The 15,811-nt window shown below is 35.3% G+C and overlaps 1 protein-coding gene across 14 annotated transcripts in view; it reads left to right on the forward strand.

Moving 5' to 3' along the window:
* LOC109095528 (GRB2-associated-binding protein 1) overlaps positions 1–15,694 on the forward strand; it is a 64,280-nt gene extending 48,586 nt beyond the window's left edge. For 4 of the 14 annotated variants that reach the window (XM_042758002.1, XM_042757939.1, XM_042757988.1 and 1 more), the window contains exons 4-10: positions 76–162; positions 1,174–1,808; positions 3,141–3,235; positions 3,345–3,639; positions 5,643–5,726; positions 8,613–8,706; positions 9,236–9,607. In XM_042758002.1, the coding sequence (XP_042613936.1) occupies positions 76–162; positions 1,174–1,808; positions 3,141–3,235; positions 3,345–3,639; positions 5,643–5,726; positions 8,613–8,706; positions 9,236–9,557 (1,612 nt within the window). In that variant the 3' untranslated portion in view covers positions 9,558–9,607. Of the gene's footprint in view, positions 1–75; positions 163–1,173; positions 1,809–3,140; positions 3,236–3,344; positions 3,640–5,418; positions 5,622–5,642; positions 5,727–8,612; positions 8,707–9,235; positions 9,608–11,734; positions 11,864–12,501; positions 12,504–13,797 lie in introns of those variants that run through there. The other 10 variants (XM_042757933.1, XM_042757953.1, XM_042758023.1 and 7 more) reach the window with 10 other exon arrangements.
* The last annotated feature ends 117 nt before the right edge of the window (positions 15,695–15,811 follow it).

Raw genomic sequence — 15,811 nt, forward strand, 5'->3', positions numbered from 1 at the left:
TTAGGACATTCGGGTGCTATGGGTGAAGACCTGCATATATGGGTCTCATTGTATGTATTTGTGTGTGTGGTGTAGTCCAGTGGCTCCTCTTGCTCTAGGAGAGGAGCAGGAATACCTGCTTTTGGAGGAGTGTGGGAGCAGGAGCGCTCCTCCTGACTGTCAGTGAGTGAAGAGCATCAGTGTGAAGAAAACAATACTAAACAGCACACACATGTGGCCGACAGCCAAATACTACTTTTTTTTACCTGAAAATCTGCACACTTATTATAATAACTCACTAAAATATGTATTCAACTTAAATTCTACTAACTAAAATGGGTTGGTATGTTTTCTGGCCTTCAGTGCTTAAAAGAGTGTGTATGCATATTTTGAACCAGGGCTTGTGTGAAATGTGACATGCATGGTTGTGTTTGGCACTAACCTTACCAGTTCTAGTTGTATAGCAGGAAGCTTATTACACAGCTTTCTTGAATACTCAACAACATTTGGTTAATCGTTGCCTTATGTGATCAAATATTGTGTAATGATCGTTAAACTATATTTGACTGTTTCCCTGGCAACGGAACGCGGAAAGTGAAGTATACCAGGGCCTTTAGAGAGTGATGTATAGACAGTTATTAATTCCCTTACCTGTCCAAAAAAAAGGAAGAAACTTTACTACTATTAGTACTATGCTGTACCAATGTTTACGCTTTCTTCTTTTCTCCCATCCAGTTTTTATAGAAAGCTAATGACGACAGATGGCCCTTCAGAAAAGCACAATTTATTTCTTAATGTGAATTTTTTTTAACTTTGCACCAAACTACTGAATGCTTATTTAATTGCCAAGTTGCTGTGTAATAAGCGGGATAATATAGTTGGCTGGTCAGTATTGCAAATTAAACCACTTCAGGATTCAATTATTGTGCAGTAATGACCAACTGACTATACATTATCTTTTACTGGTCAGTTAATTAAAATACAAAGACTAATTCACATTGTGATTTTCATAATGACAAAAGTTATTTGCAGGCAGCATGATTTCACAAATAGCGTGATATGTGATTGAAGAGGTGTTTTCGTCTTTGTATTGATGAGGAGCAAGTTTGTTTTAATTTTTTTTTTTTTTTTTTTTGGCGGTTGTTTAAATTACTTAACTTACAATCTTTATCTCAAACGTGGGCTTCTTTACAGGACCCGTGGTGAATGCTCCAAGTCTACCTCCTCCGAACCTGACTGTAATGACAACCTCCCTTCCCACCACACTCCCACCTCCTCCTCCTCCAAGCACACCTCGGTCAATGGTTTCTTTCCTACCCAGCATGGCGCTGGGCTCTATGATTCTCCTCCTTCGCGCGGACAGTCGTTCTCAGCTGACTCACAGGGCCTGTACCACCTACCCCGAAGTTACTCTCAGGACACTGTGCTGCTGCCGAAGTCGGCGTCCTCCCTTCCGGCTCCTGAAGGTGAGGCCGGTGAACTCTATGTCTTTAACACGCCTGGTCGTAAACCCTCTTTAGAGGCCCATATGAGGAACTTGTCAGTTAGCTATGATATTCCACCAACACCTGGAAGTAACTGCACCTACCAGGTTCCCCGTACAGCTGGGATAGAGGCTGTTTCAGGGGCCACAGATGTGGTACCGCCCCCTCGTCCGCCTAAGCCTTTACTGACCACTGGATCAGTCCCACCTGAGCGCTCACCCACGGACACATATGTGGTGCCACGGTCAATGTCTGAGACTGACGGAAATTATTGCGTGCCATCTAGTGCAGGAGGGAACAAAGCACTAAGGAGCAACATTGGTACAGTGGATTGTCTGCGTAAAGGTACGAGGATATCAGTAATCTCATCTGTGCTATTTCACCATCATTATGAAAGCAACAGTTCAGTAACAATACAAGCTCAAAATCTCAAGTAGTTTAAGTAGCCTAATGGTTTAGAATCTGAACTTCTGCATTTGCATTGCCTTTATTGAGCCCTTGGAAAGGATGATCTTCAATACCGTTAATATACCGTGTATATCTCCTTTATTTATATATATATATATATATATATATATATATATATATATATTTATATATATATATATATATATATATATATATATATATATATATATATATATATATATATATATATATAATATATATATATATATATATATATATATATATATATATATATATATATATATATATATATATATATATATATATATATATAGGGCTGTCGATCGATTACATTTTTTAATCCAATTAATTACATGTGGCAATTAATTAATCACATATTGCTCATCAAATTTGGCAGAGAAATTACCCAGAAATTAAGCCATTATTGTTACATGAGAAAAACATGAAATAGATGTTACAAAAAGTCACTTTAGAATGAAATTATTTTTTTTCTTTACATTTTCTCTTTTTCTTATATATAGGTGAACTATTCATTTAATTCGTTTTTTTTTTTTTATTAATATTAATATTTTACTGATATCTGTGCTGTGGAAATCTTTATTTTGAGTCTGAATCCTGATTTTATTTACTTTTTCTTATTTTCTGGCAAATCAATGACATTCACTCAAGATATTTTAATAGGAGGCGATCAAGCTGTTTGTGCTGCAACAGTGGGGTCATGTAGTCATCAGTGGGTCCCTCTAGTGTTGTTTGGTGGAATTGTGGTATTAAGATTGTTTACGTACTGTACACTCCCTTCTTCACATATGCCTCCATAATAATGCACAGCTATATATATATATATATATATATATATATATATATATATATATATAATATATATATATATATGCACAGTATATATGTGTAAATTGGTCAAACGTAAAAAGTAAAGATATGCAGATTACAAAAGATTTCTATTTTATAAATGCTCTTCTGAACTTTCTCATGACAGTCATTTGTTACTGAAGACTGGAGTAATGGCTGCTGAAAATTCAGCATTGCCAACAGGAATAAATTAAATTCTAAAATGTACTCAAATAGAAATAAGTAATTTTTTATATTATTAAACATTTCACAATATTACTGTTTTACTATATTTTTAATAAAGATAAATGCAGCCTTGGTGAGCATAATAGAGGTGGTTCTATGACTCTTTTTTTTCTACTACTTTTGACTGAATTCATTTATTTTGTATTTATTTCACAGATTACGGATCTCAAGACTGTTATGATATTCCCCGTCCCTTCCCCCCAGATAAAAGTTGCTCATTTGATTTCAACGAAAGCTTCAACAACTATTTGGTAAGTTTTCGTGATAATAATAATCTTTATCTATTTTAAAACTTGGTCCTGTCTTTCAAGTGTCTTAAGCATCCCTGACAGTTTCTTCTCTGCTCTTGGATGCATGTAGAAGAATAAAGGCATGGTGCCAGTAGGAGGTGAGGAGATGGATGAGAACTATGTGCCCATGAGCGTCCACTCTTCCTCACATCCGCGCTCCAGCAGCCTATCAGAACCCATCCAGGAGCCTAACTATGTGCCCATGACACCGGGCACAGTGGAGTTCTCCTCCCTCGGAAAACAGGTGCCTCCTCCAGCCCACATGGGCTTCCGCTCCAGCCCTAAGACCCCACCACGTAGACCGGTGCACATGCCCGAATGCCAACCACCACCCGTAGACCGCAACCTCAAACCCGACCGTAAAGGTGAGCCCTGAGGTTTGTTTCTTTTGTGGCGTATGTGTGTGTGACATAAGTGTGGAGGAGTTGTGTTAATGTGTACAGTGCTTTCATCTCTTCAGCATAGCAACTCTCATTACCACCTTTCTCACTAACAGGTGCCGGCCCATGCTTATAAAAAGAGGTTTCATTTCAACTTTTGATCAGTTCTCAGGCTGCTCGTTGCCATGCAATCATGACTTGCATTACAGATCTTTCAACTCGCTTAGCGATCTAGTCCACACTGCTGTTTCAATGACCTTTGAATTTTAATCGTTAGCATGTGACCTCACAAATAAAAGAAGCTATTGTCTACAGACTCTGAGCACTGGGTATGAGGGAGCCTGTCTGCGCCGTTAGCCTGGAGTGGTCACCTCTGTCCCCATTGTGCCTTAGTGAAAGATCTTTTTGATAGTGCAGACCTGCAAGAGGAATTTCAGTCTGGTCTAAGAGAAAAAGGGGACGTGCTAAAAGTTGCACAAGCTGGCTGAAACATCAGCAGCCAGCTGGGACAGCACTATTGATCTAAACATGAACGGCAGCAGCTCTCTGTGCTCAGCCGAAATCATTATGTATCTTCAATAATGTGTTACTGTTTCTGAGCACTGGCTAATGCAAGAGACAGCAAGTAACATGCAGAGGAGATGCACCACTTGGCCATAACTATGTGAAAACACTGTGTAATGAACAGGTTTGGAGATTTCAGTAACACCCTTGACTAGCAAGTGCATGAAATCAAGCAGCACTCTTAGACAAATATTTTTAGTAGAAAATTTGAGTTATGAGATATTGCATCCAAAAGCTGGATGGAAACACCAAGGTGCAAATTAAATTTCTATATATATATATATATATATATATATATGAAAACTTTTATTTGCACCTAGATTTTTTATACTGTACATGTATACATGTACTTACTGTAGTAATTCCATTAAATTATATGTAAAAACAAGAAATTAATCCTAAACCGAACCCTAACCCTATAGTAAGTACTTGTTGTAAATTACTTAATAATTACTTAATCTGTAAGTTATAAACTGCTATGAAACACATTGACCATATATATATTTATATATATTTATTTTGAATTTTTTGTGCATAAATTACTGTTCGGGTTTCCACATGATTTTGGTCAAGTAGTGCATGTAGAGTAATGAAATAGGTCTTCTTTAAAATCGTTTTTCTATTTTCTAAACATGGGCCAAGCACAATACTCACTGTTTTCATGTCATTCTCAAATGTCCAGTGTCATTTCTACTGCTCTTCAGACCACAGCTTATTGTATTTGTAGTGTGTTTGCAAGCTTTTTCTAAAATTGGTGTGATTCAAACAGCTTTGGTGGCATTTTATAAGCAGGTGTTGGGTACCTTGTGTCTTGGTGTGTTTGTCCTCTTTCTATCCTTTTAGTGGCTGCTCTATATAGGTCTTAATATTAGTTTCTGTTCTGTCTGGTTTCTATCTCTTCCTGTATCACACGTTTTTACCTGAACACTCACCTCTCTTTCAGTCTTAGAAATCATTGTGATATTCTGCTCTTTTTGGCCTGTTGTTTAATTGTGGCCATCATCACTGTTGACTTGTGGTGTTTTCTTGTGGGAGCTATATGCATATAGCAGATATATGTTGGTTTAATTTTTCTAATATTGCATAGACATTACTGAACCCTTCTGTCTGGCTGAGCCACATGCTGGCGTGTCGTCGGTTGGTGTGAATGCTTTACTCACCCACGTGTGTCTGTTTAACCCTGTGCATGTCTCGCCCAAGTCCGTCTTTGTGGGGAAGCCTTGTTCATCGCATGTCTTAAATGCATGAAGAGTTGTTGCCATGGCAGCAGCCCAACACATATCTGTTCGGCGAAAGAGAAGAGGCACGAGTGATGGAGGTGGCCGTGATTGTGCTAAATTGCATGGGTGTGAAGTTTAGAAGAAGACAAGGCCGATTCTTTCAAAGGAGACATGTAACAAAGAAGTTTTCTCTCACCAATTCAGGTCAGAGCCCTAAAATAAACAGAGCAGTCGGTCTAGAGCGAACCGACTCCCAAACCGTAGGTGATTTCTCAAGACGGCGTAAGGGTACGTACCTCGACAGAATGCTACTCTCACTGTGTACCTCCTCAGTTCTGAGGTCTAATTTCAATAAGCTCTAATTGTGAATGACACATTGAATACTGTAATAGAACAAATCACATGTAATCAAAAACTGGCCTTCACTGTCAAGACCTTGATATAAGTGACTTACAAACTTTAAGAATATGCATTAGAAGAATATGGTTCTAACTAGGGACCTTTTTGTAAGTTTAAATTGTAGAATTTGTTTATAATGTAATTAGACAAAATATATATTGATGCAAATTTTGAATATTAATATCAGCCATTTATTGGTTAATGGCCATAACATGAAAACGGTTGTGTCAGTGTATCCCTGGTATTGATATTTTAAGGTACTCGATGTAGTTATTTTTACACGTGTTATAAATGAAAGTCACGACCACATTTTATACTCAAATACACTTCCGTAAATGTTCTGGACTTATAATCATATAAATTGCTCAACGTTTACGTAAGTAACTGTTACACTAGTAATAGCCATTATTTGCACCTTCATAGAATAGGGGGCTTGACTTTGCTTATCCTTTCATACAGAGAGAGTATTCAAGCTTCTTTGACACCATTCATTGTAAATATGTCCCATATTTCCAGTCCCAAACACTGACTCTGTGAATGTAGCCTATCATACAAACATCCACTACCTGCAGTATGTGGAAGAACTCGGCTTTCCACTCAAATGTTTTTCTAATTAAGTCACTGATGCTGTTGCCTATCCATTGCATTGTCTGTTGTGTGCAAAGATTGCGGTCCCTGTGAAGATTGTTGGATTTATTACTTAAATTGGTCAGGTGGTTATTAAGCTAATGAATTTGTGATAGATGAGGTTTTAAGGTTCTGGTAGAGTGATGCTTGTGCTTAACTGATGGAGGAAAGCTAACACACTTGATATCGCAGTTAAAACTAACTGATTAACATTTGACACTCAATCATCAGTGTCTCTACAAACACATTTCACTGTCAAACTGCTCACTGACCCACGAGTCATAAACATTATAAACACTTAACCAACACATTTGCATAAGCATTTTTGAGTCATATTGACAAGAGCTGAAAGTGGGCGGATGAATCGTATTATGACTAACGGTGCGAAGAGCAATCCAGGTGTCTGGATAAAACCTTGGGAGCTTCCTGATGCTGCTTTGTTTAATGGCATCGGGATATGCCTGCCATTAGATGGCTCAAAGATATACTGCTTTTCAAAAGTTTGGGGTCGTTAAGATTTTTTAATGGTTTTGAAATTCTCTTATCACCAAGGCTGCATTTTTTGATCAAAAACACAGTAAAAACAGTAAAATTGTGAAATGCTATTAGTATTCAAAATATCTGTTTTCTATTTTAACACATTTTAAGATGTAATTTATTCATTTGATAGATGATTTTCAGCAGCCAAAAAAAAAAAAAAAAAAAAAACTGTCTTATTGACCCAAAACTGTTGAACGACAGTGTTTCTGCCATCAGGGTGTCTGAATACCAAATATACTTAAAAATAATAATATTGCTAAAAGGAATAGTTCACCCTAAAATGAAAATTTGCTTAAAATGTACTCACCTTCAGGCCATCCAAGGTATATATGACTTTGTTTTTTAATGGGCACAGATTTGGAGAAATGTAGCATTACATAACTTGCACACCAATGGATTGTCTAAAGTGAAAACATCACAAGTGGGTTTATCAACTCTTTGAACTTCTGACGGCACCCATTCACTGCTGATGAAATGCTTAATGAAATGCTATCAGAGCAGTACAAAGATGGCTAGAAAAAAATAAATTATATATATAATAATTTATTAATAAACACATCACCCACATACTGTATATATATATATATATATATATATATATTATCTATATATATATATATATATATATATATATATATATATATATATATGTGTGTGTGTGTGTAAATATATATATATATATATATATATATAAATATATAAATATGTATATGTGTGTGTGTGTGTAAAATATGTAATATATGTGTGTGTGTGTGTATTAGTAGAAACTTGCTCAAGCCACATTATATGCCCAAAAGTTCAGGGCCTTGAGATGCATATCAGTCTGTGCTTTCTTCCCTCACACACTGGCACCAGCTGGTGTGCGTTTCAGCCAGCTACAGCTATTCCTCTGTTGCCAGATTGGGTGTATCTCAGCTCAGCAGAGTTTTGGGCCATCTGAATTAACTAAATCGTATGCTGCGTATACATGTATGTGAGAAGGGGAAGAGAAGAGGATATGTATGATTATCACTCGTTTTTGACCTTCCTTTGGCAATGGCCTTCTTTTCAACCTTGCCAGTTTTCACTCAGGTGTGATTTCATTTCTCATGACTTGGTCCTGTATTGGATTTAAGTCTGTTGTTAAGTGGGAAAAAATGAAGTGAAACATGCTTATTAAGAAAGGTGAATTAAATAAAGTTGACTTAGTTGCTTCTGACTCCAGTTATGGACTAAATAGCATACATACTGCCCTCTACTGGCTAAAAGTAGAGAACCACCATCTAAATTACATGCATGATTGTGTAAATATTAGTAAATCTTTATTAGCAAATATTATATTATTATTATCTATGTTGAAAACTCTTGTACTGCCTAATATTCTATGATGAATAGAAAGTTCACAGTTTATGTACAAATGTTTCTATTAATAATTTACACACAATTTTTTTCAGCTTTGTACACACAAATTTGTTCACTCAATTTTATTGTAATTTATTTATTATTTTTTAATATTATTTATCTTGTTGATAATAACCATGTATTAGGCCAAACCTTTGGGGTGTATTATTTCATTTGCAACATTTTTCTGCTTTAAACTAATGGATTTTTTTATTTTATTTTTTGCAGTTAGGCCGGCCCCTTTGGAGATCAAGCCTCTAGCTGAGTGGGAGGAGTGTACGGCGCCGGTCCGTTCCCCCGTGACCAGGTCCTTCACGAGGGAGTAAGTGTCGGGCATGTTTCCTCTGAAACAGATCAGTATTTAAGCATGGTTCTGCATGGCCTCAACACAACAGACACCACAGGATAAATAACTAATCATTCATGCATTCCTGTAGTCTTCTCCTAACATCCCATAATAGTAAAATGGTAGTAAAATGTCACCATAATTTATGTTCAAATGTGATTCGGCTGTCATCACTAACCAACATCACATAATAACAAAAGTGGTTGTGATGACAGTCCAGTAAAGGCATTAACTGTATTCTTGAATTATTTATTGATTCAATAGATTGATGTAGGTGCCATGAGGTTTTTGTGTCTAGAATGCTTGAAGTGTGTGTGAATCAGTGCCACTGAAGGTCTTTTTGGCTGCCAGTGTGTTTTGGGTTCCACATTATCAGCCAAAGACGTCCAGCACAGACCTTGCATTAATCCAGACAGCGAGAGTTTGCGTTGCTGTTCTTTGGGTGTGTGTGTGTGTGTGTGTGTGAGAGATTGAGCATCAGTGTAAATGTTGTCCTGCTCCTCAGCCCTTCTAGGTGTACCACGGCCCCCAGACCATCCTCGGGGCATACCACTGCCTCCAGCAGCGACTCCGACGACTGTGATGAGAATTATGTAACCATGCAACACACTAATATGTCTACAGATGAACCAGTATGTAAAAAAAAGAAAGAAAAGAAAACACCACAGCAACTGTTCCACTCAGTTATAAATAATTTGTGCATTCAGGGAATATATTCTGTGTGTATATATGTATATAAAGATACATATAAAGATACAGAAGTCATTTATATGCACATACTGTATATTATTAACAGCTGGAAGTTCGAAGTCTGTAAGATTTTTTAAAAATCGTTTTGAAAGATGTCTCTTATGTTTATCAAGGCTGCATTTATTTGCATTTAAAAATACAGTAAAAACAGTAATAATGTGAAATATTGTTGCAATTTAAAATAACTGTTTTTAAATATATTTTAAAATGTTATTTATTTACTTCAATCTTGAGTGTCACATGATCCTTCAGAAATCATTCTAATATGCTGATTCGGTGCTCAAGAAACATTGCTTATTATTATCTATGTTGAAAACTCTTGTGCTGCCTAATATTCTATGATGAATAGAAAGTTCATGAAAATAGAAATATGTTGAAATATATATAATAATTTTTTTTCAACAACGCAAAAGCCTTGACTGTCACTTTTGATCACTTTAATTCATCCTTTTAATTAAACTTTTTAAAGTTATTAGTTTTCTTCCATATTCTTTTCTGCAGATTAGATTTTTTTTGTCTTTTTTCCTGACACATCGTATATATATTAATAAATTCATTTTCTTTCTTTTTTTAAGGCATAATTTGGCATAAAGGCTAGGTCAAAAATTTAATAGAAATTTGGTGGTGGTGGTATTTTGTAGTCAGTCAACACACTAGATAGAAGGACCCCTCGCTGCTTTTCCTCCCTTCACTTCTCATTTTCTATTTCTGTTGTATCTTTCTTTCATTTTCTTTTCTTTTTTTTGGTCTTTGTTTCACCTGAAGGGCCTTTAATCTTTGTTGTTCCATGTTTGTGTTTATCAATGTTTTTCTTAAATTTAAATGCACCATTTTCTAGATATGGAGCTTTTTGTGCATGGCTTGTTTTGTTTGTTAACATTTTAGCATGCCAGCAGTAAAGTTACTGATAACACTGCACAGTGTGGCTTTTGTTGCACTGGATTCAGATGCCAATACTTAGGAGAGACATTTCTTTGCCACTTTTCTGTTTCTTATTTCCTGCATTCTTTTCCTTGCTTTCTTTTGTGGATTATCTTCTCTGCATCATCTGTATTTTGCATTTTCATTTCTAGTTTCTCTGCTGGCCTTTGCCATTTATTCTTTGATTTTTCTACTCCTCCTTTCCTCCCTGTTCCTCCATTCTGTAGAGAAGAGTCCTTCTACTGTACTGTTCCCATCACTCCTATAAAGAGAGAAGTGTCAGGTCTAGATGACCTGGATGAGGTGAGGTGGACTGAACTCCACTTTGGATGTGTGTGTTTTAAAGGGTTAGTTCAGCCAAAAATGAAAATTCTGCCATCTTTTACTCACCCTATGGAATATCTAAAAATAGTATGGAAGTCAATGGGGACCATTAGCTGTTTGGTTACATGCATTCTTCAAAATATCTTATTTTTGTGTTCAGCAAAAGAACAAAATTCATACAGGTTTGGAGCAATTTGAGGGCGAGTAAATTATGACAGAATTTTCATTTTTGGGTGAACTATCCCTTTCACAAGGGTTAAAATCATGAAATGGAAATCATAGGTGTTTATAAATAGTGTTTCATTGTTTGCATAAATAGTGTTTTAATAATGTTTTCCAATATTACTATTTTATTGTATTTTTGATCACATAAATGCAACCTTGGTGAGCATAAGAGACATAAAAACACTCCAAACGTTCAAACATTTATGTATGTGTCATTGGGCAGAGGTTTTTTTTTATTATTATTTAAAAAAAAATTATTGTAAAAAAATATATAAAAATCCTGTTTATTTCAACATGAGTGGAACTAAAATTACTTTTATATTCAAGAGGTCTTACATACAGTATATGTCCAGTCCAGATTTTTCAAAAGATGATAATCCTAGCTATACATGATTATATTTTTTCTTTTATTATTATTTTATTTATTTTTTTGGTTGTTTTTAATTCAGTGTATACATCAGTGATTCTCAACTGGTTTGGTCATGGGCAATTTTTAATTACTTACATTTGAAAGAATTTAGAGAGACCGATTTCTGCATATTTTGCTGACATAATGTGTAAACAACTCATTACTGATTTAATTATTTGAATGAGTGTTGGGTGAACGACCACATATCACTGATAGATAGGTAGATTGGATTAGGTATTTAAAAAATGCACTCTTCACTTACATCATCTAGTATCATTGTAGCAGATTAATATATCTTTTAATAACTAATTCTGACTACAACATTGACCATTGAGCTCTTTGTATTCAACCTTTTTTGTTTTTTAAATATCTCAGAGCATGAAGCTAGGAGCACCAATGAATGCTGATGGAGGTGGCAGTCCCATGGTAAAGCCCAAAGGAGACAAGCAGGTGGAGTACCTGGACCTCGACTTGGACCCTGGGAAATCGACTCCTCCTCGGAAGGTAAGATGTAACTAATAATCAAGCAGAATTAGAAAAATTGTACACTAAAATAGTATGGATGGATGTGTTTGGGTGAGGTTTTACAATCGTAACAATGTAGTGTTCTTATCCTTAGGCTCTATGATTACAGTATATACCTGCTATAGCTATATATATATATATATATATATATATATATATATATATATATATATATATATATATAATTCCTGGTCAGCTGTATCTGAGATACTGAAACATTACTTCTATTACCAAGTTATCATCACTGTCTTTTAATTATTGGCTTTTTAAATCATGGAATTACCCATATTTATTTATTTAATAAGTTAAATATTAGTATTCGCAAATTTAATGGTAACAACATCATGTAGAGTTCAAGTATTAAAATATACCGATATGCCGATATTAAAATGAAATTTGATAGCCATAAACCGATTCTGGGAGATAAAATTATAATGATAATTATCACAATGTTATCATTCAATAGAACAGTTACACATGTTAGATAAATGTTCGATATAAAGTTTATGTGCCAAAAGTGAACGAAACATGGTTAATGGCGCAGTTTGAGTGCATCACGAGGAGATACATTAACTAGCTGATCAGTCTCAAACACGTGCGCTGTGAGATCCAGCAAGAAGTGCTTGAACACAGTGATTTTTAGTTTAAAATGCTGACGTTCTCAACAGCTCCGACACACACAAGAAACTTTGTGCCATGAACAACACCGTTAGCAGGCTTTTCCATGGATTTACTGTAGTAATGTTAACTGGACAATGGGATTGTGGCAGAAATAAGGGGTATGCAATATGGAATTGTATTATATTATTAATGTAGACGTATTAAATGTACTAAAGGGAGTAATGGTTGTTATTAAGCTATAGCATTTGTGCATTTGTATTTATACAAAATGTATTTACGCTACTGTTTTTCATACAATTCCACAGAAACCATATATTTACATGTCACCATGATAATGACCATGGTAAACCTTTGGTTATCATGATCTAATTGTGTGATGCTATGGATGACCAATGGTTAATTTTGAATAAAGTACAGTCCTAACTCAAACATCTGCATTGTGCCATCTAGGTCAGGGAGCACAAACTTGTTTCCTGGTTTGAAACAGTATCACCTGTTAGAGGATATAAGGAAAAATACGGAGTTATAATTTATTATTGTAAATGTTTTGAATAGATGTTGAATAGATTTAGAATAGTGAAATGTTCTCAGGTTCGCATATTTTAAAACCACAATTAACTGTCTGGTTACAACTTTCTCTCAGAAGAAATCTGGCTTTAAACTTGAAAGAAATATAGATTTGACATTTATCGTGATAGTTATCAATATCGACTGATATTAAAAAAAAAATATATATATATATATATATATATATATATATATATATATATATATATATATATATATTATATATATATATATATATATATATATATATGCCCTACTTATAATACAGATGAAGTAAAATTGTATTTTAAAAATAAAATTAAATATAATGCATATGTCGAAGTAAAATACTAATAAATGAAAGCAATAGTTTTAATCCTGCAAGTGAATTTAGGAGTCACAACATTTTCTAAACATTACTTGTGAATAAATTATTAGTATTTTTTACAGATAAGCTTCATGTAAGTGTTACATGACAGCAAAAGTAATTTAAATGCAAAAACAGGGTAATTTATAATATCATTTGAAAACCGATATTTTACCGATAAATTGTGCATCCCTAAAGGAAACCTTCTTTTCACATAATTATTCATTATAAACATTTTTAAAAAGTCTGTTTTATACACTAATACTAGAAAAGTGTTGTTGCATTTTTTTTTTTTAAGTATCAAATTGGTACCCAACTACTGGTACTTTTGATATCTCTCTCTCCTGTTTTGACTGTCTGTCATATCTTGGCCTTGCAGAAAGACTAACGGGACTGGTATTTCAGCATCAGACGAGCGGGTAGACTATGTGGTGGTGGATCAGCAGCGAACGCAAGCACTGAAGAGCACACGTGAGGCCTGGAGTGACGAACGGCAGTCGACGGAACAAGATCCCCCCAACAAAGGGGCCAAATGACACCCATCTCTTTCCTCTTTTCTGCAAGGTCATGACTCACAGGGGCCGAGGAATGGAGGACGCTGCACATGCTCTGAACCTCCTATCCGGCCTCCACATTTGATTTTAGATACAGCTGTGTGACAGCGCCTAGGTCACAGCTCCCAGATCAGCTAGTTTACACAGCTTTCTGCTAGACGACAGCACCCGCGCAGGGGAGAGCTGATCCGAGGGATCCTCATGTATAAGCTGACAGACTCCAAGTAGGATGGACCGCACTCTGCACAGGGGTTGAAGGACTCGACGAGCCTTTTTGGCTGAAAGCCTAGTGAAAAATACGCTAACAGGGCAGCATTTTTAATACTACATGGATACACACTGCCCCCACTCATCAGCTCAGACAGTCGCAGATTTTTTGATATCGTCTTTCCAACATCGTGGTGATAAAGCACATTATTCCATGGGCTGGGGTGCATCAGGTCTGTTGAATTTATCTGTCCTCAAGGGCTTTTTAAAAAAAATAAATTAATTAAGCAATGTTCCATGTTCACAAAACTGCCAAGGTGAGTTTATAGGACGTGTTTTAGATGCCTATTTTTTTTTTTTTTTTTAGTTCGTTCCATGATAATCTGAAACCTTTGCACATCTAGGTTTTTTTTTTTTTTAATTCAATTTGTTTTATGCTTTTGAGCCTCAGTTGTAATTCAGTAGTGCAATCAAAAGGTTTTGAGTTGCTTGAGTCGCAAATCTACTAGGGTTGGTTTGTTTGAAAATGCTTTTCATTTGCATTTAAGACAGCAGACAGACTGTATAAAGTGTTATGTACATGAATAAAAGTGTCCTTTATTTGTATCTAATATCTAGTATGTTAAGGCTAAGGTGTGGATTCTGCAGGATAGAAGTCTACACGGTCTGAGATGGTATCAGAAGCTATGAAATGTTATTGGTGGAATCAGGAACTGTGATAGTTTTTAACAGAGAAGAGATTTCTCTGTTTTTTGTGTGTTTTATGTTTTTGGTTTTATCCTCTCTTTTATTTTTATTCAAAGCAAGGTATCAATTTACAAAGCGCAGAGGTCAGGTACTCACTGAAAGGTTTTAACAGATTTCATTTATTTTATTTTATTTTATTTTGCAGCTATAGATGACGTCTTTAGTGTTGCAAATGATATGTTCTCATAAAAACCTTTTAAAATTGCTTACGACGCAAGATGTTATTAAAAATGCTGTGTGCTGTATGAGATGCCTTCATGGAGGGGCGGAAAAGCCAGTCAAGTAGTTTCAGGAATTTTATTATGTTTCTTCATTCTCTGTGTGACTGGTCTATCAGTGCATTTTATTGCAACTTCGATAATTTATTTCAGATGGAGTCCCACAGCTCTTGGAGACTAATTACCATTGCAGCTTTTTTTGAATGTTGTAAATATGATCCATTCAGAGATTTCAGCTCATGTCAGAATACATCAGCGTAGAACTTTACTGTGTGTGTACAATAAAATAGCTCTACTAACTACCATTCTTAAGCCAAGAAGACACTGTTGCTGTGTTTCAACACCATTGGTGGCTTCTGAGGCTGTATATATCGATACAGGCTTTTCAAGCATGTCTTCTGATTCAAAGCTGTGCCTATATTGTTTCTCTTCTACTCAAAACCTTTTTTTCTTTAAGTCCTCAGACCCTGATGCTTTATATCTTTTTTAATGAATCTGAAAGAAATGTACATTTTAAAATAAACTCAATAAAAAATAATACTTAAGGAGATTATTGCTGACATTGCAACTAATGTAATTTGTGATGATTGTAAACTGTTTTCAGAACTGCAATTTCAATTGCATAGAACATTATGGGTTAAATATTAAATCATAAATGGTGTCCTGA

Source organism: Cyprinus carpio, chromosome A1 (assembly GCF_018340385.1).
Source record: "Cyprinus carpio isolate SPL01 chromosome A1, ASM1834038v1, whole genome shotgun sequence".
Classification (NCBI taxonomy): domain Eukaryota; kingdom Metazoa; phylum Chordata; class Actinopteri; order Cypriniformes; family Cyprinidae; genus Cyprinus; species Cyprinus carpio.